Raw genomic sequence first — 26,823 nt, forward strand, 5'->3', positions numbered from 1 at the left:
AAGGAAAGAGGTTCCTGAGGAAGAAAAGCAGCCAGAAGAAATAACATGGCGAAAAGGCAAGCAAATCACGAAAGAAGAGGAACCCAAAGAAGAAGTCTTGCTTAAACCTATTCCGAGGAAAGAGGTTCCGGAAGAGGAAAAGCAGCCGGAAGAAATAACATGGCGAAAAGGCAAAATAATTCCGAAAGAAGATAAACCCAAAGAAGAAGTTGTGCTTAAGCCTATACCAAAGAAAGAAATTCCAGAGGAGGAAAAGCAACCGGAAGAAATAACATGGCGAAAAGGCAAGCGAATTCCGAAAGAAAAAGAACCCAAAGAAGAAGTCGTGCTCCAGCCTATTCCAAAGAAAGAGGTTCCTGAAGAGGAAAAGCAGCCGGAAGAAATAACATGGCAAAAAGGCAAGCAAATCACAAAAGAAGAGGAACCCACAGGAGAAGTCTTGCTTAAGCCTATTCCAAAGAAAGAGATTCCAAAGGAGGAAAAGCAACCGGAAGAAATAACATGGCGAAAAGGCAAAAGAATTCCAAAAGAAGAGGAACCTAAAGAAGTAGTTGTTCTTAAGCCTGTACCAAAGAAAGAAATACCTGAAGAAGAAAACCAACCAGAAGAAATAACATTGCGAAAAGGCAAGCGTATTATTAAAGAAGAAGAACCTAAAGAAGAAATAGTACTTAAGCCTATACCAAAAAAAGAGGTTTCAGAGGAAGAAAAGCAGCCGAAAGAAATAACTTGGCGAAGAGGCAAGCGAATTCCGAAAGAAGAAGAACCCAAAGAAGAAGTCGTGCTTAAACCTATTTCGCAGAAAGAGATAGCTGAAGAGAAAAAGCAGCTAGAAGAAATAATATTACGTGAAGGCAAGCAAATTCCGAAAAAAGAAGAACCTAAAGAAGAAGTTGAATTGCAGCCTATAGCAAAGAAAGCAATACCTGAGGAAGAAGAACCGACTCAAAAAACTATTGAAAAACCTATTTTGAAACAGAAATCTATTGAAGATGTAGAAATTGAAGAAAGTTATACCAAAATTGTGCAACCAAAGATAATAAAGAAACATATTAAAAAGGAAAAATCTTTGGAAGATGTAGTTGCCGAAGACGTAGTGGAAGTACAACAAGCAGAAAAGGTAATACTCAAGTCAATTCTCAAACAGAGATCTTTAGAAGAAGTCACTCCAGAAGAATCTCAACTTGAACCGATCGTAAAAACACCCGAAAAAACCATTAAGACTAAAAAGTCTGTCGAAATAATTGAGAAAGAAGAAGTTCTTGTAGAAGAAAGCAGAGACAAGCCTGTAAAGGAGGTCGAAGAAAAATCGACAACGATCGTAACAAAGCGCAAGAAAATTACCAAGAAACAGAAAGCGGACAAAGATGGTAAGTTGTGCACAAAACAATTTATTAAATTATTATTGTTTAGAGAAGTACCTATTTTATATTACAAACAGATGCATGGTAAACATACAAAATACGATTATTTACATGGGTGTTATCAAATTGACAAATTTGACATTAAAGGTAGTTTACTATTTCCCGGCGGCACCTTTCATAATAATCTCTTCTTATATTTTCTTTTTCATTACCTTTCAATTTATGTTTTCAATCTATTACAATATCAGTCTCTTATGATTCTTACAATGAGCGCTTTTCCTTTTTAAATTTCAAAACATTACTACTACGGGAAAAACGCTTCTTAATTTTCTTGCAAGATTAATTTTATTACAATATCATTCAACTACATAGTTTACTTGAACGAAATTGTTTGTTACTAAGCAGGTTCATTTGTACCTACAGCATGAGCACTTTACTGTTTTACTGATTGTATCACGAACTAAGTAAATGTTGCACTGTTGTGTCACCTGGCTGATATCTTTCTTGGAAGTTTACGTACATATAACATAAAAATCCAGGTCTATTTATTTTAAGCACACAACTGTTTTTCAGAAGTGAGGCCAATAATAATTAAGCCAATAAAAGCAATGAATATATTGGAAAACACTGATTTCGAACTTAGTGTGACCTTTGAAGCTGATAATGACAGCGAAATTGCATGGTATTGTAATAATCAGCTCCTTGAACCAAAGGATGATTGTATCATAAATACTGAGAAAGGGAGGTCCGATATCAAAATATTCAGGGCAAACAAAAAGAAAATCGGAAAGTATGAAGTGGTAATTCGAAGCAAAGATAAAATTACTAAATCATCGAGTTCAATAAAGTTAAGAAAAAGGAGTGAAGAAGACGAAATTAAACCACCTGCTTTTGTTAGACCTTTAAAGCCGAAGGAAGTATATGAAGGAGAAATATTATTACTTGAAGTAGAAGTAGATTCCACTCCGTGTGCGTCATTCCAGTGGTTTGTAGACACAAGAGAGATTTTATCTTATGCAAAAGAAAACAAATTGACTAATATATTTGTCACGACTAGAGGAAATGTATCATGCCTTTGCATTGAAAATGTTACAAAAACTTACAAAGGTGTTGTCACGTGCAGAGCAGAAAATTTCGCTGGATCAGTGGCATGTTCAGCTTCATTGGAAATATTAGAAAGAAAAGGACATATTGAGCCTGAAGGGTTAGCGCCTTATGTAAACATTCCATTACAGCCAATCACAGTAATGGACGGAGAACCTCTAGTATTAACTTGTGAAATTGTTGGTCAACCCTGGCCAATCATAGAATGGTACCATGACGAACAACCAATAAAAAGAGCAAGAGACGTCATTTTGGCGCGACAAGAATCTGGATTATGTGAATTATGTGTTAAAGAGGCTTTCCCTGAAATGGATGGAAAATACAAATGTGTAGCGAAGAACAAGTTTGGCAGTTGTAGCACCGAGTGTGTTGTAACTGTGGAAGGTAGCAATCCTCTTCAAGCTTTCGTGATTGCATGAAACATTGCATGTTACGTCTACAAATATGCAGGTCGAACACCTAACGATACAACATTTCCTTTCTATTAAAGCTGCATCTTTTTTTTCTTTAATATGCTATTCATCACAATAATAAAATAAAGTACACTTGCCATGCATCTGTAGACAATATTTATGTGAATCAAGTTGGATAAATGATATTATATTGTATTTTGACGATAACAGTTTTAACAGTTACGAATGCCTGAATTAGAATGTTTTCAAATTATTTTATTATTCATATAACAAAGAGTTTAAAATACCATGACTTAATTTTTTGATAAGCACAAAAATGCAATGTCTGTAATATTGGCAAATAGACACACCTTTATTTATAATGAGTCTGACCAACAAGTAATGACAATAAGGGCCACTAAGTGCGCAACATAGGCATCGTTGAAGGTGCAAATCACTAGTCTTTCTTTTACCAAAATAAAAGCAGTTTTGGTGTATGCGGATTTGAATCTACAGGTACCTCTACTTTAAGATAACAAACTACATGTAGTTACGCATATCAAATGATATATTATCATAAGAGTTATTTATTTCAATATCGAATCGCAAAAAGTTGGTTGGACTCGTTGTAATACTTGGGTATACCAACAATAATATTCAAGAACAATGCTTGCACCTTACGATAGCTTTTGGTAATAATGTAATATTGAGAGTACCAGACATTACGTATGACAACTACCTGCTAAGATTTCCGACATTAGGGACTTAAAAAAAAGCATAAACAAAGAGCAAACGTGCATTTTAATTAAGGTTTTTTGTAATAAAAATATTCGAACAAGCTATAATTACTAAAGTGATGTATTTATGTTTATCAAAAGCAAATCCCTTCGTCGAAATATTTAATGTCTGAAAATGGTCTGAATGCATCTAAAATAGATTATACACAAGAAAATCTTGGTTTTTACAACAAAATATCACCTTTGAAATTACTGTGTCTAAGCGCTCTACACTATATAAGAAATTAGATAATGACCCATAATCAAGTAAGAATACATATATATAGTTACCAATGAATACCTAATAACAACGGATAGCTTAACACATTGTATATTTTTTTATAGCTTACGAATATGTACCGAGTGCTTCAGAGGAAGATATCTTGAGTGACGAGGTAAGATATAAACAAGAAACTGACGAGCAAAGATTTTTAGATTCACAACAAATTACAAAATTGCAAAGAACGTATCAATTCAATCGAAACATTTTTGTAAAAAGTAACTTTTGTGTAAACACTGAAGCTTGATAGTCTTTGTGTATTAATTGGCTCTGATTTGTATCGTTGTGTTACCACAAGGAAGGTAATACAAATGTAATAATAATTTTTGCAGAAAACAAGTGATATTGAAGAATTCGCACCTCGTATAGTCAAAGCTCTTCCTACGGTCGTGTCAACTACAGAAGGGGAACTTACCAGGTTTGATACTTTACAGTAGACCTTTACATACTTTTTAATTTACTTTTTTGTTCATTTTTTGTTATCAAATAATATGTTTGCATTGTGGCGTAGCGGTATCATCAAAAAGTGAAATTTAAAATTACAGTTTTTAGAATCGGGTTTAGCCTACATTTAGATTTCTTATTGTACTTTTTGGATGTACTCTACTAAGATTACATAAATTTTATAAGATACGTAATATGAGGACAAGACCAAAAACTTTTTAGGTGTTTTTTCCTTCATAACAGACAATTTTTTAATACTTGAAATCTTGTCGTAATATTAGTACATGCAAGTTTTGTCTACCTACTTTGAAACACCAGATGTAGGTTTGAATCGAAATCAAAGAATTTGAGTCTCAATTTCTTTATTAAGTCGTAGTTATTACAAAAATAAAAAAAAATGTTGCAAAGATCTTAAGAGACTTTGGGTTCATTTAAAAAAGCCTGTATGTTTTATATGCATACAGAGGTATACGTTAAATAACTTTATCATGTACCACCCTGAATTGCAAACATACTAGATTTTGCTCTGTATATTGTAGGTAAGAGCATCATTTAGCGAATGAACGAATTATATAAAGTTGTGTATGTTACAGACTGGAGGCCAAAGCAACCGGAATGCCTAAACCACAAATCAGGTGGCTCAAACAAGGTATAGAGATTAAACAGTCGCATGAATATCAAATTGAGGAATTGGAAGATGGAACTTCTATTTTGATCATTCCCGAGGTTTATCAAGACGACACTGGTGAAATTGTATTCGAAGCATGCAATCCACTCGGAATAACGTCTACAATTGCTGCTTTGTCTGTAGAGAGTAAGCCATATTATAAAACACGAAATTTTGTGATTTCAGCGTTTCTATATATACACATAATGTGAAATAATATTTTATAGATGATTGTTTTCAGGCCGCAGCGGAAACGTAGACAGCGTTTATATTGTCCTTGTCCTTAATGTCCTTTCAGCATTCAGTACTTAAAAATTCTACTTTCTTTATTCACATTATGCACAATATACTTGGTACATAATTATCGATACATCTTGATCGAACTGAATTTCTTTACTGGAAGGTATAGTTCGAAAACGTATTTGAAAGTATTTTAAAGTTAATGGATAGCATTTTGTTGAATGCGTTACAAAATGGCGTATTAATATTTTGTGCTTTAAAATGTAACGACGAGGGGGTATGTCACCTATCTGAGAATCCTATTTCGAAAGTGGACAATACACTATTATTGTGAGCACAGACTCAGAAATCATAACACTATAACATTTTCAGATTTAAACTGTAATTAGAATTTTAATACAATTTTATCACTGATTGAATATTCAAATGGTTAATACCACAGCCATCTTATAATAAATATTATTATGTGTAAAGGTATCGTCGGAACGAAGGATTACCGGAAACCGGAATGGGTGACTCATATGGAAGAGTTGCAAGCAGCTTTAAAAGGTAAACAAAAAACTCTAAAGTGAGTTTTAATCCATTTTCATCGAATCGATAATATGAAGATTTTTATTTTGTTATGAATTTCAGCTACCCAATCCGTGCCGACGTTTGTTCAGGAAATATTGGGCGAGCGTGTACACGAAGAAGAAACTGTGGTGTTCGACGCTTTGTATAGTGGAAATCCTGTACCAGGTGAGATCGACAGAGATCATTACACAATGCTAAATGTCGTGTTGTTCTCTAATACAGTGTAAATGGTTTTATTTCCAATTTATTAAATTTCAGAAATTCTGTGGTATAAAGATGATAAAATTATAAGAACCGACGAGACTTACGTTATTGAAAATAAGGACAATCGAACTACATGCACAATCAAGAAAGCCACACCTGAAAATGAAGGAACATACATGTGTAAAGCTGTCAGCGATATAGGCATGGCAATTACAAAGGCAAAATTGCAAGTTTTCAAAGCGGGAGAGAAAATAAAAAAAGTAAAAGCAAAAGAAATTAAGGAGAAAACTAAAGCTGAAAAAGTAATCAAGATTGAAGAGGAAGTTATAGAAAATAAAACTGCTAAAAAACTGATTGAACAACCAAAAGATGAAAGTATTATAACTGAAGAAGTACATACTGAAGAAGCACCTAAACCTATCAAAAAAATTGAAAAGAAAAAGGCTACTGTTCTTGTTAGTGAAGCTGAACACGTAGAAACTACTGATGTAGCTACTTATAAAAAAGTAGACAAGAAAGAGAAAATAGTTAAAAAAGAAAAGGGGGAACCAGTTCTCACTCCCCATGACTACCTTGTATCGTCTCAGCAACAGAAAGAGGAAACGGTTGAACCATTTGAAACTTCAGTTGATACTCAAAAAGGCATACTAAAAATGGTAGAAGGCGATACACGAGTGGTTGCAGAGATAAATGAGTTGCTTGAGGTAATTAATGCTAGGGAGTTCGGACCTGGTGAATCGCCATTAAGGGAATTAGCCAAAATAGGTTATATGCTCAGAAGTGGAATAACCATAGAGCAAATAGAAAGTATGTACGACTCTGAATACTTCCCAGCTTTGAGAGTGCCTCAATCACAGTCAGCGTTAGTACGGCTAGTGGAAAGACAAGGCCATGGCGCGTTAATTACTGAGGTACTTACAGAGGAAACTACTCAAGACGAAGATGTCATCGCAGCAAAGGTTGGATTCAGGGCTTTCTTGAAAATGGTGGAAATGAAACACAATTCTGTTGAAGAAGTGATTGCCCACTTTTATCCCGAAGACTTTAAGCCTCGTTCCTGGGAACAACGAGAAGCGCATGAGGTAACGAATACTGGATCAAATTAAGAAATTGTTTACACAGTGACAGCAGAATTAACGTGTCTTTAATTAATACAGGTCACGGTAGAGTCCTCCACAGAACATATCGCAAAATCGCACATGCCTGAAGTAATGAAGGGTAAGACGAACACTAAACGAGCTAAAACATTGTAGATAACTTCTTGCTACTAAGTAAATAACGTTGACTTCTTGTGAAGGAGGTAGTAAAATATATATAATAGCGCAGATGTAAGTTGATAAAATAATATAGAGTAATATTTTCGCCCATAGATTGTCTGGTATCGACATGTTACTTCACTTTCAAGTCTTATACAGGGTGATAAAAAAACTACTGACCTTTTTAGAGGAGCATACTGTATATTAGAACTAAAAAATACATGTTTGGTTTTTTTTTTCAAATATTTAACAAATAAATAAGCTATGACTTGACAAAGTTTTCCGAAAAATTGTGAATAATATTGACACCCGATAATCAATAGACGTTGTTGCTATGACAACAACATAACAATAGACGGATTCAGCTGGCGAGTCTATTGACTCCGGTGGCCAATGATATTATTATAGCTGGTGGTAGAACGGTAAGCTCTGTCGGCGCTTCCGCTGGTAAATTTAAAGAAGAAGAAGACTGCTTGGCCTTAAGCACGCGTAAGTACGTTGACACCTCGACGTGATTACGCTGCTGTTACCGCTGCTACCTGACTCATTACTCCTCAACCACAACCCAGGCAACCAACAAAGGAGAAGAAGAACAAACGGAAACTCATGTCTGGAGCTGTGTCGTCGGTAGAACCGAGACGAGTAAACCGTGCGTTGAGGACGGTTTTAAAAAGCTGGAAAAGAAAAAGAAATACACCAGTCGCAACCTTAGTGGCATCGCCCCCACTAAATCGTCAATTGCGTCCAGCGGTATCGACGACGTCGCTATAGGCGTCACGACTTCCTTAGGTACTCCACAAAGTCTGCGGATATCGTGGAATACATACGGCTGAAAGCCAATGCTGCCCTAACCGCTCACGCGATGCACTCCTCTTACCGCAAAATGGCGGCTATTTGGTTTCGCAAATTAGAAAAGCATTCAGTTTAAATATAAGTTTTTATAAATAAAAATTATTATTCTGCATTGCTAAATGAATACCCTCCGTACTACCAACAAAAACATCTCAAATAAAATGCAGTAATATACCGCAAATCCTGCACTTAAAAAGCACTAATTAAATTTTTGGTGTACTTGGATAAATATGATAATATTCCGTTTGAGTGGTTCTAACGTTTACCATGAAATTACTCCTTAAAGTATAGTTTATAAACATTTATAATCAGGGTAAATTTAAAAAACGCTACTTACTGTTGATGTTGGTGATTTCGGTGTTTATTTATTGAAAACATACCGTTTTCAATAAATAAACACCGAAATCACCAGCCCAAACAATAACACTCACGATTGTCGTGACGTATTTTTGAACTTGTATATTTTTTATAATTATTAATACAAAGATCGAACACTCAGAAAAAGCACTCAGAAAAAATTCCTTCGATCCGGTCGGATTCGAACCGACGTCTTCTTGCATACCGTGCCAGACGCTATACCAACTAAGCAACGGAACGAACCAACGGACCTCACGAATTTTTCTATGTGCTTGCGTCGTGTCTTTGTACTTGGTCTTTCAACGACTTTTTAGTCGTAGCGCCATCTATGAGAAATCTATTGCAGATTTGTCACCCAGTTAGTACCTTTACAGCTACCAGTCCTGGCGAGAGAGTCGCTATTCACTGTTGTACTAACTAGTGGAGTAATTTCACAAAAAACAATTGAATATCAATTCAATAAAAATTTAATTAATACAGTGAATAGCGACATCACTCGCCAGAACTGGTAGCTGTAAAGATACTAACTGGGTGATAAATCGGCAATAGATTTCTCATAGATGGCGCTACGACTAAAAAGTCATTGAAAGACCAAGTACAAAGACACAACGCAAGCACATAGAAAAATTCGTGAGGTCCGTTGGTTCGTTCCGTGCTTAGTTGGTATAGCGTCTGGCACGGTATGCAAGAAGACGTCGGTTCGAATCCGACCGGATCGAAGGGATTTTTTCTGAGTGTTCGATCTTTGTATTAATAATTATAACAAACCAGTGGAGTAATTTCACAAAAAACAATTGAATATCAATTCAATAAAAATTTAATTGTTTATTTTTTTAAATGACAGACCCAGGCATTAAAAACTTTATGGTTTGCTAGAGTAGTTACCGAAATAGCAATTAATATTAGTTCTTTTACCTGTTATAACTTCGATATCCGATAAATCGGTATAAAATCATCACCGGCACCTCTAGGTGTCGTATGCGTCTACGGCTGCATGTATCGCGTGAGCGGTTATGGGTCGAACAGTTTGAGTTCTGCCACAATGTGAATTTTTTATTTCATTTGTGGTGAGAATAGCAACTCACCATCTGTCGACCTTCATGAAGCAGGACTTTTGGCCGAAGGGTGTCATGCACCGACGTTTTCGAGGACGGTTACTGGACATCCACGTTGCGTCACACGTCACAGTCTACACGTGGAAATAAATCTACTAAAACCCGTGGATAGGCCGATCCACCGGTCTTCGTACTCACTCATTAAAATTTGTCGCTCATCCAATTTTATCCGCTACTTCTACGGGCGTTCAATCCCGTCGGGAAAAATTCGGGCCACCTCCGCGCTCGGGAATTGATAACGTTAACTGGCCGTGGTCGAAAAGGTGTTGAATTACCGCCAAAATTGTGCTTCGTTGAGGAACTCTTTGATCCACGGGGTACGCTCTCCACCTCATACAGTCTTCGAGCTACGTGAGTTTTCCAACCACTTTCAATATAAACACGAACCACTCGCAACACAAAGGGCGCTCTACAATTATCCGGAACTGGCCACTTACATAAACAATATTTAAAAAGTAATCACAAAATTTGAAAATGGAGCTCTTTGGCTGTAGAACACAGTTTGTTTCATCTGACTGTCACTTGTATTTACATAGTGGAATCATCTTAGAAATTGGTTGCCTACAGCACCATGGATATAACTCGTGAAAATTGTCGTAGTATGATTTTCTACGAAATTAAATGGAAATTAACAGCTCAGCGGAGCTTCGCTCGGCTTTAAACTGCGTTTGGCGATGAAACACTATGCAAGACGACTATTTATAACTAGTTTGCAGAATTCAAACGCGGTCGCGTGAATCTCAGTGACGAATTTCGTGATGGTCGCCCGTCCACTGCTGTGAACAACAAAAACATCGATGCTGTGCGCCGTATGATTAAAACAGACGGGCATGTGACATGCTATGAGATTCGGGCATCTTTAGGCATAGGCATGAGTCAAATACAAACAACACTACACAAGCACTTGGGTGTGAAAAAGCTGTGCACTCGGTGGATCCCACACAATTTAACTGAGGCTCAAAAAACGGATCGCGTCACTTGGTGTAATGCCATGCTTACCAGATTAACGAAGGGGCGTCAAATTTTACTGTGGGACATAGTAACAGGTGACGACACATGGATTTATAGTTACAATCCCAAAAAAAAGCATCAATCGAGCGTATGGGTCTTTCGAGATGAGCCGAAACCAACCAAAGTGGCGCGCGTGCAAAGTGCCTCAAAGGGGATGATAGCTTCTTTTTTAAATACCCTGAATAGTGATTGGTATACGACCATTTGTTTGCCGGAAATTATTGACAAATTCCGTAAAAATAACCGTAAACGGCGTATCATCTTGCACCACGATAACGCCTGTTCTCACACGGTCAGAAAGACAAATAAATTTTTGAAGGTGAACAACGTTGACCTTATGAGCCATCAGGCGTACAGTCCCAACCAGGCACCTTGTGTTTTTTATTTATTTCCAAAAACTAAGAACCAGTTACGCGGTCCACGATTTTCATCACCTGAAGAGGATGTCGAAGAGTATGTAAAATATGTTTCAGAGATTGTCACGGAAGAGTGGCATAAGTGTTTTCAATATTAGTTCATTCGTATGAAAAAGAGCATTAATGCTAACGGAGAATATTTTGAGAAACAATAAATTCATTTTTGATCATTTATGGTATTTTTCTCTTATTAATTCCGGAAACTTATAGTTCGCCAGACGTACTTCAGTATACATAGTTACGCAATGAAACACGTGCTTCAATGGGAACAACAAAAAACGAGCGCCGGGTTTGTAATCATCAAATGTACTAGCGAGCGGTAGGCTTGTATAGTTCATGAACTACGAACTATTAGGAATATATTCCCTGCACTGGCCGGTATGAACTAGTTCGTCTTGCACGGTTTTAATAGTTCATCGTTCTTTTTAGTTCACTACGAACTAGGAACTGTCTGCGTTGATAGTTCACCTGTCTTTTATACATTAGGAATGGTGCGAGCGGGACAAATAGCGATCTTTCACTACTTTTGGTACAAGTTCGAGTGGGATGCACGATTGAACGTTGCCAGCTCGTTCTAAGTCTCTAATAAGTATCCACATTATGTATATATACAAGCTTGTAAAAAAGTATTCTTTTTTGGTAGGATCTGTATGTATAATATCAACCTACGTGTACGAGTATTTGAAATACTTGTACCTAAATATTGATTTTTAAACACACCATTCTAACTAAAATTCTTATTTTGTAAAAAAAAAAGATATTTACAGTCTTTAAACCTGTAACACATGAAGAAAAATCAAATAGTACCGATTCCATACAAATTGTATGTTTAAATATTTAGTACAGTGTAGTATTAACCTCATAATACCAGAAGTCCGTAGTAGTTCTTGTGAATAAAATTACTTGTGTGGAGCGTTCGTTCAATGTCCGAGCAAGGACAAGACGAACTAACTGAGGAACTAGATGAGCTAGAAGACTCACCTAGTTCAGTTGACCGATTGAACTAACTAGGGTCGCTCCCTCTAAGGACCGATTAGGCACAAGTCTAGCGAGCGGTGCGCTAGCGCCGATCGGCTGACGCACAAGCGCCCGTCATGAGACACTTCGGCGCCCAGACACGCCCGCAACATTGGGCCGAGGAACTGATTTTTATTTACTACTTTAAGGAAACCACGCGTTAGAAATTATTAGGAAATATTAACAGCAAAAAATGGGGATTTTTTTATTCTTTTAATTAACTAATGACAACACATTGCTTAATATTGAATCTTATGCACAGGCAAAAAATGGACAGTGGACTTTTTTATCACCTTGTTTTATTTCCGGGGGTTTCGATTCTCGTCTCCTCTTATAGGATTTAATTAGATGTATACCATTACGAAATTTTTTAATTCACGTTATTTAAACATTAGGTGGTTACAAATTGTTATAAATTACAACTCTTTTTACAGATACACAAACAACAGAACAGAAACTTGGTAAGTAATTTAGTTAACTTACTCAAAATTTACATTCTAGGCTTCACTTCTAATGGATGACATGTTTAAATGCGTCTTTAGATGTACCACCCACAGATATAGAAAAAAAAGAAATATGAACAAATTTGCTCTAACTACGAATCGATGTTAGTATATTTCGATTTTGCATTACAATCGTGGTGTAGATATCTGAAGATGTATTTGTGTACAAACAAGAAATTAGACGCTTTTTTGTAATATTGTTCAGACTTATTCTCTACGGTAAATTGGCAAAAATTTGTTGCGATTCTAAAAGTCAAGATGTCAAAATAAGTTGGACTTAGTACGAGTCTTAAGCTAATCAACAGTGGCCCAGAAACAACGTAGAGCATTAGTCGATAATAAATTATTGCTGTGAATTTTATAAGCTTTCATAAGTTTTTAATTAAATTAGTCCAAGCACCTCCCAAAGAAAATCTGCTTGAATGCACAACTATTTCGTGTAAATGTAATTAGAACCTTAGCAAAAAGATAGATACACTTATTTACTAATTTTATGAATTATGTTTATTTTAATGCTTGAACATTCCACCACTGGGTACGGGTCAATATAATTTTTATTATAAAGAGGCTATAATATATTATATAATAAAATATGTAGTTCTAGGCATTGTAAATGAAAATACTCAGTTTATATCACAAGCATTGATTCCTATTAACCCTTAAAGAATTCTTACAGTATATATTTATTCTTCTAACTTGCAACACCAACGCTTTTGAAACCTTCAGCGAAATTGAATTGTTAATCAAAGCTTGGTCAAATGCTTTTAACTTATAAACTTAGAGACTCGTACCACGTACGCGTTTGAGAGCGTTCTTAATGGGGTTAGTGCTAAATATAACTAATGCCCAGTCCATTAATTTAATCGTCATACGGTACGAGTGCAGTGTTTTACGCAGTGCTTAGAGTGAGTGTTTGCTTGACTGTTACCTCTTAAATGAATAACTTTAACTTTACAAGTAAGTACTGGCTTTATTTAATTATAAATTTAATATGGCAAGTAAGTACTGGCTTTGTTTTCTTATATAATGCGTTAGTTTTATATGTTTAACATAATTTATTCCAGCAACATGCTATGCAGTGATCACATAATACAAGTTAACAATACGCTAATAAACACTGTGCAAATCTAGAGCTACTGTACAAATTAATATGCAAGGTTCCTAAAAATGTTAAAATACTATGTATTTTTATTAGCTTAATTTCCCATAAATTTATCTTATAACTCACTTCACTCATGCTCTATACTATGGTTCGCAGATATAAAAGAAAAAGAACAAATCAAACGCAAAAAACTTAAAAAACAGAAATTAAGTACTGAAGAGGTAGAAGAAGAGGTTGAAGAAAGTACGAAACTGCTTCAAACATTGCGTTCAACAGAACAAACGGAACATTATGAAGAAGGTAATACTGGAACACTTGATCAAGAAGAATTCTCCTATACTAAAAGTATGGCTGCCGACATCCCTGAAAGTAAAATCGAGGTGGTCGCAGCTAGTCAAGTTACGCACATGATTCCTGATAAAATTGTAGAAGATTTCACGGCAAACCTTAAAATCGACGCAAATCATCCTTTGATAAGCGATATACAGCAAACACAAGAGAAAGAAGAACCTTTACAAGTTAAGGAAAAAAGTAAAGTTAAAATCAAACCATCTCTCTCTGAAATTGAACCATTACATATTACGGAAATAGAAGTTAATGCTTCGGTCGACGAATACCAAACAAGTACTACTAAAAGTAAAATCAAAGCCAACAAAAGCGTCATACCTACTGAAAGTTTCGAAATTTCTGAAATAATCACAAATGCATCGGTATCCGAATTGCAAAAAGATGAAAAATATATTCAGAAAGCAAAGCCTTCAGTGATTTTGAAGGATTCCTTAGGTGTTTCGGAACAAATTATATCAATAAAAGAAGCACCGTTGGAGGAATCCCAATTAAAAACATCAAACGCTGCTGTTTCAATTACTCCTCTCGTGGAACTGACTGTGTCAGAAGTCATTGATGAAATGAAAGAACAAGAAGTTGAAAAAGTTACACCAAAACCAGCAACATCCAAATTTAATTTCAATTTATTGGAATCAGTTCAAGTAGGAGAAGTTTTTGTCGAAGATAAGTCAGGAAAATATTATCCAGAACTAATAGTTCCTACTGAAACAGCTCGAAAAGAAGTTTCTGTATCAAATCAAATTCTGACAGAAATTCACGACGTTCAAGAAAAGGAAGGTTCTCTTTCATCATTGAAATTGCCACCATCACAAGAAGCTAACATAGATATTATGTCTAAGGATAGTTTGATAATTTCTATTGAACGATTACATGAAAAGGAAGGAGAATTACCTGTTCCAGAACTCCCGGCGACAGTGACTGTGGACAAAGATTTGACATTGCACACAAGTCTTCGCAATACAATAACAACGGCTCATGTTAAAGAAACCGAGTTTTCTCCCGAAGCTATATCAGCTAAGAAAGCCATAGTGGGAATCAATGAGCACCAACATAAGTTTAATATAGAAGCGAGCATACACGAAACAGAAAGCGGTTTTGAAAAAACAAATGGCATCAAAGGCATGCAAGCCGATGTTACTGTTTCAGTTTTAGATAAAAATACAGTAGAAGAAGTTCATGTCAACGAAAGTGAAAAAGATCTCGTCGTTAAAGATGATAAACATACAGCAACAGCTAATCTAGATTTTAGACCTGTAGAAACCATCATAACTTCAGAAAATGTTCAAATGACGTCTTTATCTGACTTAAAAACAGGAGATATTGTAGTAAATGAGACTGCTACTCAGAGTTACATAACTACTAATGCTAAAATAATAACTTATCCTGTAGTACACGACCAAGAAATCAATGAAGTTTATGCAACGAAAAAACCAGAAAATGTAACGCAATCATTGATTCCAAACGTTCCTTTAACTGTTTTAGAGACTGAATTATCTGAATCCGAAAATAAGTTAACGTTAAATAAAATTCCTGAACACACAAGTGCAACATCAGCGCCTACACATCATCTTAAGACGCCAATTTCTCAAGAAGTTACAACCGCTGATCAAATAGATTATATAAGTACACCTAAAGAAATAAAAGAAATTGCTCTGGAACACAGAGATTTGCACAAGGAAATAACAGTGCTGCAAACCACGATTCAGGAGCAATTAGAAAAATTGGATGAAAGTCATACATTGCAAAGTAATGCTATTCCCTCGTTTGTAGGAAAGGAAAGTCTTAATGTTACTGAAATAGTGCCCAGTGTCGCTGAAGAAGTCTTTGATAATGATGCACCGAAACCCAGTGTATTTGCAAAGATTGAATTAGACATAGATCGTAAGATAGCATTGACTTCTGAAGTTAATACAACAGACTTAGTAAAGCAAATGGAAACAATAGCCCCAAGCTACGAAGAGGCACACATTAGTTCAAATGTTATGACGTCACTGCAAGTTTCTGAAAATAAAGTTTTAGATTCCCAGACTTTATTAAACACTCATATTCATCCTGATCTCAAGAAAATTGCACCAGAAATTATACCTTCAGAAGAAACAGTAAACGTCACAGAAGTTATACAGCACGAGAAAGAAAGTGATTATGATGGACGCTTGGTACCAGAAACGTTCAAAGCTACAACAGATATATCGGGCCGACCTGTAGCACAACTCTCAGAGCTCGTTGCTGAATCGAGTCTGGGACTCGCAGAACAAGATAATATCAAATCAAAATTTAAAACTGCTAATGTAGAAAATGTGGCTCTTAAAGAAATAGTCATAAGTGCAACAGTATATAATGAAAAAGAAAGTGATCTGGAATCCTTTACCAAACCCAGTTCAGTTTCAGCATTCTTGAATGTTGATTCCAATCAAGCTATATCTGTAGAAGAACACAAAACAGAACTACTACCTTCTGTTTTTGAAACCCCAAGTGAAGTGCTATGGGCTAAAGCAAAACCTGAATCTATATCAAGAGAAGCGATCACTCAAGAAGAAACGTTCATCCATTTATCAGAAGAGGCACTTAAGAAACAAGAGCCAGAAAATCATTTGCAACCCAGTATCACATATGTAGCACTTCAAGCACCAGAGTGTGATGAAACCATGATAATCGAGAGAGAAAGTTCACTGGTTTCTGAAAACAAACCTGATCGACGTAAAGCAGATTTTTCAGTTATTCAGCAGCACGGTTTACAGACCTCTGAAGTATTATCGCAATCGGACAATCTTGAAAGTACAGCCAAGCTTGAAATTGATTACAAAACAGCTACATATAAAATTGATGAATTCATCGGGAAAGCTGCTAACATAGAAGAAGTAATAACTAATCAACAAACAACAGAACTTAATAGCGATAAATTTACAGTTCATAAACCTGATATTACCCCAGTAGCCAACATTACGCTAGAGCATACAGAAATAATAGCAGCAGAAAGCGAAATTTCTTTACCCGAACAAAAGTCAATTAAATCAAATGTTACACCAGACTTTGCGGAAACACAGGCCTTGATAATGAGTATTGTTGAAACAAGAGAGAAAGAAAAAGAATTTGATGGCAAAAGTCCTATATCAACACAAGGTGCTTCCATCGGATACATTCCCTTAGTAGGCACCATTGATACAGAAGTATTGCCTACAGGAAATGTCTCTAATCTAGAGGACAAATTGCCAAAATCTTCTACCGCAACTATAACCCAAGATGGGTTGCAGAAACACTTAGAAAGTACAGAAATTTTAGTTACCGAAAAAGAATCCAATTTGCTGCAAGAGAAATTAGACCTCAAACAAGAAGCGTCACAAAAACTAGTAGAACTCACTGCCAAACAGATAACTGTCATTCAAACCGAAGAAAAAGAAAACGTAATCAATGTAGCAACTTCGGCTAGCAGCATTGCGCATCCTTCAGTTGATGAACACCAGCCTTTGTTAAGTACTGTAGTTATTCCAACTGATGAAATCGAAGATCTACATATATCTAGCTCAGCTATGAAAAATGCACTTTCTACCCATGGCATACAAGAAGCTGTTCAAAAACTAGAACCATTTATTGGGGAAACGGAAAACACACTTATTGAAGAAATAGCTACAACAAGACTGCCTAAAGGTAATGTAGAAGAGCAAAAATCTGTTCATGTGACGGAAGTTATACCATCAGATGTTGAAACACCGTTTCACAAAACTTTTTCAGTTAAATCAGAAACACCTCACACTAAAATTGAAGAGAGTACTTCTGTCAACGTGTCCATGGTAACACTTTCAGATAAAGAAACTGAAATACAATCACATGAACACGTTAACAAAGAAGAACTACCAAATATTATACTTGAATCTCATCAACATGTCGTGGTGAGCGATACACATATCAGAGAAAAGGAAGAACCTATACAACCTAAGGAATTTCCACTTAGGAACATAAAGCACTCGGATATACAGCCTATTCATCCCATCACAACAACAGAAACCCTGATCATAGAAGGGGATTCAGAACTTCACGAAAAGGCACTAAACAAAGACGAAAAAGCACACGAATCCCGACAAATAATTGAAGCTCTTTACAATCAACAGCATCAATTAGTTGAAAATGTGACAGCATTAGCCACAACACAAAAGCCATCAGAATCACAAGCCAATCAAGACGTTGTAAGTTTGAAATCTGTTGAACAATCGGAAATTATACTCGAAGAACAACCTGACACTTTCACAAAATACTTACCTAAAGATGAAAAAGTAGAGACAAAGCAAACAACAATTAATGAAATTGTTTATTCTCAGCCTGATGTAATAGAAAGTATAACAAATTTATCAGTTAATTACGTGTCCGAAGAAAATAAAGTTCAATGTGAATTAGAGTTACACAAAAGTTATGTGACATCAGAAAATTCATTGCAAGAGCTTATTGGGCAAATAGAAATACCAGAAACTCAACATAAACTTGCACAAGAGCAAATAATTGAGTTAAAACCACTGCAACAAACTGAAATCATAACTGAAGAAAAACTGACAGGGCTTGACAAAATTGACTCACACAAAGATGAAAAAGCAGATGAAAGTAACGTTGTTTTGTTAGAACTAACCAACACAGAAGCCGACGTCTTTGAGAATACCCGTGAATTTTCTGGCACATTTAAACCAGAAGTAAACAAAGCACTAATCGATGTGGAGACACACAAAAGCTACAACATTACCGAAAATATCACTCAAGAAATTTCGAATGAAATCCTAGTAGACGATAGTACGCCTAAACAGGTATCGCAACAAATACTAGACATTAAATCTGTTGAACAAACTGAAACTGTTACAGACGAAAGTGTATCTTCAATTGAAACTTTGACTATGGAGCAAAAAACAGTTAATGTAAGCTCAGTTGAAATGCAACCCATAACCCAAAGTGACGTTATTGTACACGAAAGTGAGATAAATACACCTTTTGAAAAATCTGTACCAGCCGATAGCGCCACGGTATCTGTTAAAACTACGAACAGTTTGACTGTGTATCAAATTACTCATGAAGACACTCAGGATGACTTTATACCAAGTAAAGATAACATGGCTACTGCCGAAAAAACTATAACTCCACTTAGTCACATACAATGTACAGAAAACATTACTGAAAGTCAAGTAGATGACTTCTTTGCACAAGTTTCACCAAGCAAATCAACTACTGTTAAGACTACAGAAATTTCTCCATTAATTGTAACGGATAATGTAAGTTTGTTACACGAAAATCAACTTCACATAACACAACCAAAGAAACAAAAAATACGAGAGGAAGTCGTACCAGCAAATGAAATCAATGTTGCCGAGGAATTCGTAGCTGAACAAACAACACCATTTCAACATACTGATACAACATATCACACAAATGCACGTATTATTGAAGAAACTTCAGAGAAGATTGAAATCACAGAAATTCCCACAGAAACAGCTGAAACAAAGAAAACTAAAACAAAATCAAAGGTTTTGAAGAAGCAACTAGACAGTAAAATTGACACAACCGAATTAACCACAGTAGAACAAGATGGAGAGTCATCAGAAACCATAGTTACAGTTTCGATAGAAGAGTTACCAGAAAACATACACGACACAATCGAAGAGGAAACATTCCAGGGTAAGTCCATGTCACATAATGAGGTAAAATAGCTTATCATACGTGAACTAATACATAATCAGGTGTATAAAACAAAATAAAAGACTAAATAGGCAAAGAAGGTTTTTAACAAACCTTTATTGCGACTGTAAAATAAATAGTTACAAAAATTTAATACTATGATAAAAAATAATACGAAAAAACGAATTACAAATTTTACAAAATACAGTAAAAACATTGAAAGGTAAAGCTTTCAACAAAATAATTACATGTACACTTAACTACACAAGCAGCTACAAAATACACTATGTCAGAACACCCAAATACAGTTTCACAAAAGATTGATCACCATCATCTGAAAATTTCAGAGTCGTTTCGAAATACATCGTTTAAAAATACACAGATATCGTTTAAAAATACAGACACCCGACGGGCAGAGTAAAATTTAAAAATGTAACTAGTCGCACAGTGAGAAACGCAATTGGAATGTACAGGATTTGTTAGTCCGACTACGAAATCAGGCCAGGGATTAAATAAATTCTAAGAAAATATTGTGCCGGAAACAACACAAACAGTTGTTGAAACTATTAAAACTGTAGAAATATCGTAAGCGAGTCTAAAACAAAATCAAAAGCAAGGAAATCTACAAAGTTATTGCGTATAATAAAATAAAATGTATTGACAAAATTATCGAAATAACAGCAGTCCAAAAACATGATGAAGCGGTAGTGACTACTGTATCAGTAAAACAACTAAGGAAGTAAAAGAACCTCAACAAATTCCAAAGACTTGATTGAAGAAATTAGCACAGCAGAAAATAAACGCAAGATACAGAAAATCATTCAGCGCACCATGGAGAAGTTTTGTTACTTCTGCATTGTTCACTGCATTCGTTTAAGAAATTGTCGATCAATCAACGAATAAATTGCGTTAATGACTTTGTTTATGGAATTATAGAGTCAATGAAAATAATCATTAGTTACAGGTTTCTCACCACGGTATGATTTCTTATTGTTTTCCTGAAATTTCGCAACGATTATGCTCTCGGTGGTGTAGGGTTGACTGGCCAGCAGCAGATGACAGCTTTAGGAACATGTTTGTTTACCCTCTTTCGCTCGCAACGTCTATTCTCAACTCGATTTCTTGCGGCGTTACCATTGTTACTATCTTTTTCCCGACTACCACACTTACTGTATCTACAAGTGAGATTCACTCTTCACTCTACAAGTCGAATTCGTAATCTCTGTTCTTAAAGCTATCTGTTATCTAAAAATAATGCAACACTAGAAATATGGGAAACGATAAGTAATAACAATTTATACTGTGGACGACATACCTGTATCTACTGTAACAGCTCACATACTTCATAGGTTCCGATATACTCTTAATATACTATATTTGTGTTACAAAACTCACAACTTGGTAACAGACATTAAAATGTTTTTATTTAAAATAATCGTCGGTTACATAAGTATTTATACTGTGAGTGTGTGAGTATAATTAAAAGTATTATCTGCCTAACAAATATCTTTATATATGAGGTGATTTACGACTAGTAAGAAAGTAAAGTTATTTGGGGTTAATAAGAAAAAAATGACAACAAAAGAAAAGAAAAAGTCACACGTGTATTATTAGCACGAGAAAGAGATAACGAAGAAATAATACCACAAAATGTATACATATACAAGAAAATCACTAAGTGCGCAACACAGAAACTAATAAGAACGCATCAGACTGAAATCTTGTAAGAAATCATCTACAACACGTTTAAATAAATTCATAGAGAACGTCGTTCCCGAAACTGTTAACATTTTGCAACTGCTTACTAAAACAAGAGAAATATTAAAATTAAACAATTCGAAGAAGGTAATACGAAAACGAAAACAAGTCAAACGAGAAATTATTTTTATTTTTCCTTGTCTTTTTACAACGAGATAGAGACCGAGAGAGAGAGAAACAAAATTTCTATGTTGTAAGAAAAATCAATAATGAAATAGAACGGTTTTTATTAGGCGGTCACTGAAATTTCAAAGAATGTCGCAATAACACAGTCCTCCGAAGATAAAAGCAAAACCAAGAAAACCAGTACAATATTTATTAAGCAACAGTATTAAAAACATTATATTTCGTGAAAACGTTAACACATTCATTCTGTAAACAACAAGATAATGATATTTTGTTGTTTGTGTCAAATAATCATGTCAATTGACATGATTATTTGACAAAATAGAGTTGTCCACTTTGAGCTCGAAACAATACTACACAACTCATTTTATACTTTTATAACTCGTAGTACGTATAGGTGAACAGTTCTTCAACAAATTTATACACATCTCCTCTGCGCCTGTTACAAGCACTCGATAACACCTTGTCAAATTATTTAAAATTAGGTACATTGTTTACATATGCACTACACACGTTATGATAACAGAAATTACAATTAACTTTTAAGTGATGATATATAACCTAACCTAACACAGCTCGTTGTTCAAATCGCTTACACATAAATGAAACTAAAACGTATGCGTGACTATTTTGGTAGGTACACAAACCTCCGAAAATAATGCGCACGATTGTATGTGTGAACTTGAGAGAGATTTAATACAATATAAGAAACCATATTGTACGCTGAACAGCCTTTCTCAACAGCATGACATTCTTACCAAAATTAATTGTCACATATATTTTCAATGCCAAATAAATTTATTGGATCGACTTCCAGCACAGACACAGCAACTTCATTATAAGATACGTAAATAATTCATATTTTACATGAACAAAAGCACATTATGAACACAAATCAACATTGTTTTAACAAACCCACATCTAAAACTGATAAATACTTTTTCAGAATACTCACAAGTATCCACAATGTCACCTAAATCGTCTGATATCGAAGAAACTGAAGAAATTGTTACAAAATTTGTGCAAAAGCCAGGAAGTAAAGAACCCGAACAGGTTAAAACAAAAAGGACAACAATAAGAAAAAAGAAGACTAAGAGAGCCAGCCATGACGAAGGAGATATAGTAATCGAAGAAACATTGGATGATGAAATTAAACAACCACAACAAGATACAAAACGTCATGAAGTAAATATAGAAGAAATAATATCTGATGAAACGACTATCTTGGACGAAAAAATATTAGAACCTATTCAGACAGAAGAAGTTACTCAGGAGGTAGTTGAGCTACCAGAAGAATCGGTAGTAGAGGAAATACAGACCCCTGAAAGTAAGCCCAAATCAAAGAAAACAATAAAGCGAACTGTAAAAAAAACCATTGGAATGCCAAAGACTGAGACCTTTGAAGAAATCGTAGACAAATCCATAGATGAATTTTTGCAAGAAATTGTTCCCGAAAATGCACACATCATTGAAGAAACTCCAGAAACAGTAGAAATATCACAAGTGCACACCGAAACAGGAAAAATATCAAAAGTAAAGAAATCTAAAAAGATGATTCGGAAACAAACGGATGGTAAACAAGAAATCGTCGAAATTACAACTGTCCAAAAAGACGATGAAACACCCGTGACCACTGTGACTGTTCAACAAGAAACAGAAGAAGCAAAAGAGTCTGAAGAACTTCCAGAAAAGGTAACTTTTGAAGAAACTGAAACCACGGAAGGTAAACGCAAAGTAAAGAAAATTACAAGGCGAACGATAAAGAAAACAGCAGATACACCTAGAACTGAGACTACGGAAGAAATGACGGATCAGATAGTAGATGCCTTCTTGGAAGACATTATTCCTGAGCAGGCGCCAATAATTGAAGAAACTCCAGAAACGGTAGAAACATCACAAGTGCGCACAGAAACTGGGAAAACGTCAAAGTTTAAGAAAGCCAAAAAAGTAATACGGGAACAAAAAGATGACAAACACGAAATCGTAGAAATAACAAAGGCCCAAAAAGACGACGAAGCACCCATGACTGCTGTGATAGTGGTTCAACAAGAACCAGAGGAAGTAAAAGAGCCACAAGAGCGTCCAGAAGAAGAGACGACAGTCGAAGAAATCAAAACATCAGAAGGTAAACGCAGAATAAAGAAAACCATAAAGCGCACAGTGAAGAAAGTTGTATTCGTGCCAGAAACTGAGATCACGGAAGATATAGTGGATCAGACAGTAGATGACTTTTTGCAAGACATCATTCCTAACACAGCACAAATCATTGAAGAAACTCCAGAAACAGTAGAAATATCGCAAGTGCCCACAGAAACAGGAAAAACATCAAAAATTAAAAAATCAAAAAAAGTAATACGAAAAGATAAAGATGGCAAACAAGAAATCGTCGAAATAATGACAGTCCAAAAAGACGATGAAGCACCCGTGACCACTGTAACAGTACAACAAGAACCAGAAGAAGCAAAAGAACCGCAAGAGCTGCCAGAAGAGACAATATTCCAAGAAATCAAAACACCGGAAGGTAAACGCAAAGTCAAGAAAATCACAAAGCGTACAGTAAGGAAAGCAGTAAGTGTACCTAAAACTGAGACTACAGAAGAAATCGTAGATCAGACTGTGGATGAATTCTTGCAAAACATTACGCCTGAAATGGCACAAATCATTGAAGAAACTCCAGAAACGGTAGAAATATCGCAAGTGTGCACCGAAACTGGAGAACTAAAAAAAGTGAAAAAATCCAAAAAGGTAATACGGAAGCAAAAGGATGGCAAACAAGAAGTCATAGAAATTTCTACTGTGCGGAAAGACGACGAAACGCCTGTTACGTCAGTAAAAGTTTTTGAAGAAATGCTCTCAGACGAAGTTAAACCTCAAGAAATAACTGAATCACCAGTGGAGACTACCATCGAAGAAATACAGACACCTTTGGGCAAACGCAAGATTAAGAAGACTATAAAACGTACTGTGAAAAAAGCAGTAGGAAAACCTAAGACTGAAATTCTCGAGGAAATTGTAGACCAGACTGTAGATGAATTTTTACAAGACTTCGCTTCCGAAACTGCGGAAATCGTAGAAGATATTCCTGAAACTGTCGAAATTTTGCAAGTTCCAACTGAATCGGGACCAGAAATGAAGGTGAAGAAAACTAAGAAGATATTGCGAAAACGAAAAGGTGGTAAACAAGAAGTCATTGAAATATCAACTGTGCAAAAAGACGATGAAACACCTGTGACCACTATAACTGTTCTCGAAGGACCATGTCTTGACATTGAACAGATTAAACAACATGAAGAAGAGCAAGTACCTGACGGTAAGTCAGTACACATAGACATATTTTTTTACATAGTGTTTTTTCTATTTTCATAAATGTACTCGTATAGAACTCTTAATTATCCACACTTACCTGCACAATTTACTCGACTTGTTCTAAATGTTGGCATGTCATTTTCCATCATTATTATGTAATATGTCCATGTGGACATCACGAAAACATTTAGTTAAGTATTTAGTTGATACGCATAGTACAGGTAATTATTTTTTTCCGAAACACACGAAACAAGTCTCTGAACTTAGGCATGCAAAGAAAAACTCAAAACTAAATACATGCCAAAACAAATCGTTAGCATAAAGGTCATTGAACCTACAATCCTCAAATTAGCAATGCAAATAGCACAACTACCAAACACAAATGCAATATAACAAGATGTAACAACATTTGCTATCGAAACACTATCATATACTATTGGACGGCTAGAACTATATTTTCCAGTTTACGAGATACATTATACGCCCTGCTTCAAAAATCTAAAACCTAACTTACGTACAAGAAAAAACTAAAAACAAATTAATACATTTTCAGCACACGAACAAGTTAACACAATATCACCCACACCCGATGTTCAAGATGCACAAATATCAAAACCAAAGAAGAAACATACAACACATACTCAACAAACAGAACACAAACCAAACATGCCTGCAGAAGTAATGGTTCCTGAAAAAACAATCATTGAAGAAATTCCAACAGAAGAAGGTGAACAAAAAATCAAGAAAATCATAAAGCGCACGGTTAAAAAATCAGAGGGTGAGCCCAAAACTGAGATGATGGAAGAATTTTTGGATCAGACAGTAGAAAACTTCTTGCAAGACCTTATTCCTGAAAATGTACAAATCATTGAAGAAACTCCAGAAGTAGTTGAAATATCGCAAGTGCCCACGGAAACGGGAGAAATATCAAAAGTTAAGAAAACCAAAAAGATAATACGGAAACAAAAAGATGGCAAACGTGAAATCGTCGAAATAACAACTGTTCAAAAAGACGACGACATACCTGTGACCGCCGTGACAATGGTTCAACAAGAACCAGAGGAAGTAAAGGAGTCTAAAGAACTTCCAGAAGAGATAATTCTCGAAGAAATCAAAACGCCAGAAGGTAAACGCAAAGTCAGGAAAGTCACAAAACGCACAGTGAAGAAAACAGAAGGCGCGCCTAAAACTGAGATAACGGAAGAAGTAGTGGATCAGACAATAGATTACATTTTGCAAGACATTATTCCTGAGAAGGAGCAAATAATTGAAGAAACTCCAGAAACGGTAGAAATATCACAAGTACCCACGGAAACAGGAAAAACGTCAAAGGTTAAAAAAACCAAAAAGGTGATAAGAAAACAAAAAGATGGCAAGCAAGAAGTAGTCGAAATAACAACGGTCCAAAAAGACGACGAAGTACCTGTAACCACTGTGACAGTAGTTCAACATGAACCCGAGGATATAAAAGAACTTCCTGAAGAGACAATTCTGGAAGAAATCAAAACGCCAGAGGGTGAACGCAAAGTCAGGAAAGTCACAAAGCGCACAGTGAAGAAAACAGAAGGTGCGCCTAAAACTGAGACAACGGAAGAAGTAGTGGATCAAACAGTAGATGACTTCTTGCAAGACATTATTCCTGAGAATGCGCAAATAATTGAAGAAACTCCAGAAACGGTAGAAATATCACAAGTACGCACGGAAACAGGGAAAACATCAAAAGTCAAGAAATCCAAAAAGGTAATACGTAAACAAAAAGATGGCAAACAAGAAGTCGTCGAAATAACAACGGTCCAAAAAGACGATGAAGCACCCGTGACAACTGTTAAAGTAATTCAACAAGAACCCGAGGAAGTAAAAGAGCTTGAAGAACTTCCAAAAGAGACGACGTTTGAAGAAATTCAAACGCCGGAAGGTAAACGCAGAACAAAGAAAACTACAAAGCGCACAGTGAAGAAAATAA

General features: G+C 35.6%; 1 protein-coding gene across 1 annotated transcript in view; it reads left to right on the top strand.

The window, feature by feature from the left end:
• LOC113240609 (titin-like) overlaps positions 1-26,823 on the top strand; it is a 102,095-nt gene that overhangs the window by 41,574 nt on the left and 33,698 nt on the right. Inside the window, 13 exon segments of the mRNA XM_026477949.1 lie at positions 1-1,370; positions 1,938-2,852; positions 3,982-4,031; positions 4,249-4,334; positions 4,954-5,174; positions 5,742-5,816; positions 5,901-6,005; positions 6,099-7,126; positions 7,202-7,262; positions 12,503-12,529; positions 13,830-19,670; positions 22,501-24,864; positions 25,414-26,775. The exon segment at positions 1-1,370 is cut by the window's left edge and continues 2,005 nt beyond it. Coding sequence (XP_026333734.1) covers positions 1-1,370; positions 1,938-2,852; positions 3,982-4,031; positions 4,249-4,334; positions 4,954-5,174; positions 5,742-5,816; positions 5,901-6,005; positions 6,099-7,126; positions 7,202-7,262; positions 12,503-12,529; positions 13,830-19,670; positions 22,501-24,864; positions 25,414-26,775 — 13,505 coding nt within the window.

This window comes from Hyposmocoma kahamanoa, unplaced genomic scaffold, assembly GCF_003589595.1.
Source record: "Hyposmocoma kahamanoa isolate Upper Pololo Valley unplaced genomic scaffold, ASM358959v1 100021, whole genome shotgun sequence".
NCBI classification, from domain to species: Eukaryota; Metazoa; Arthropoda; class Insecta; order Lepidoptera; family Cosmopterigidae; genus Hyposmocoma; species Hyposmocoma kahamanoa.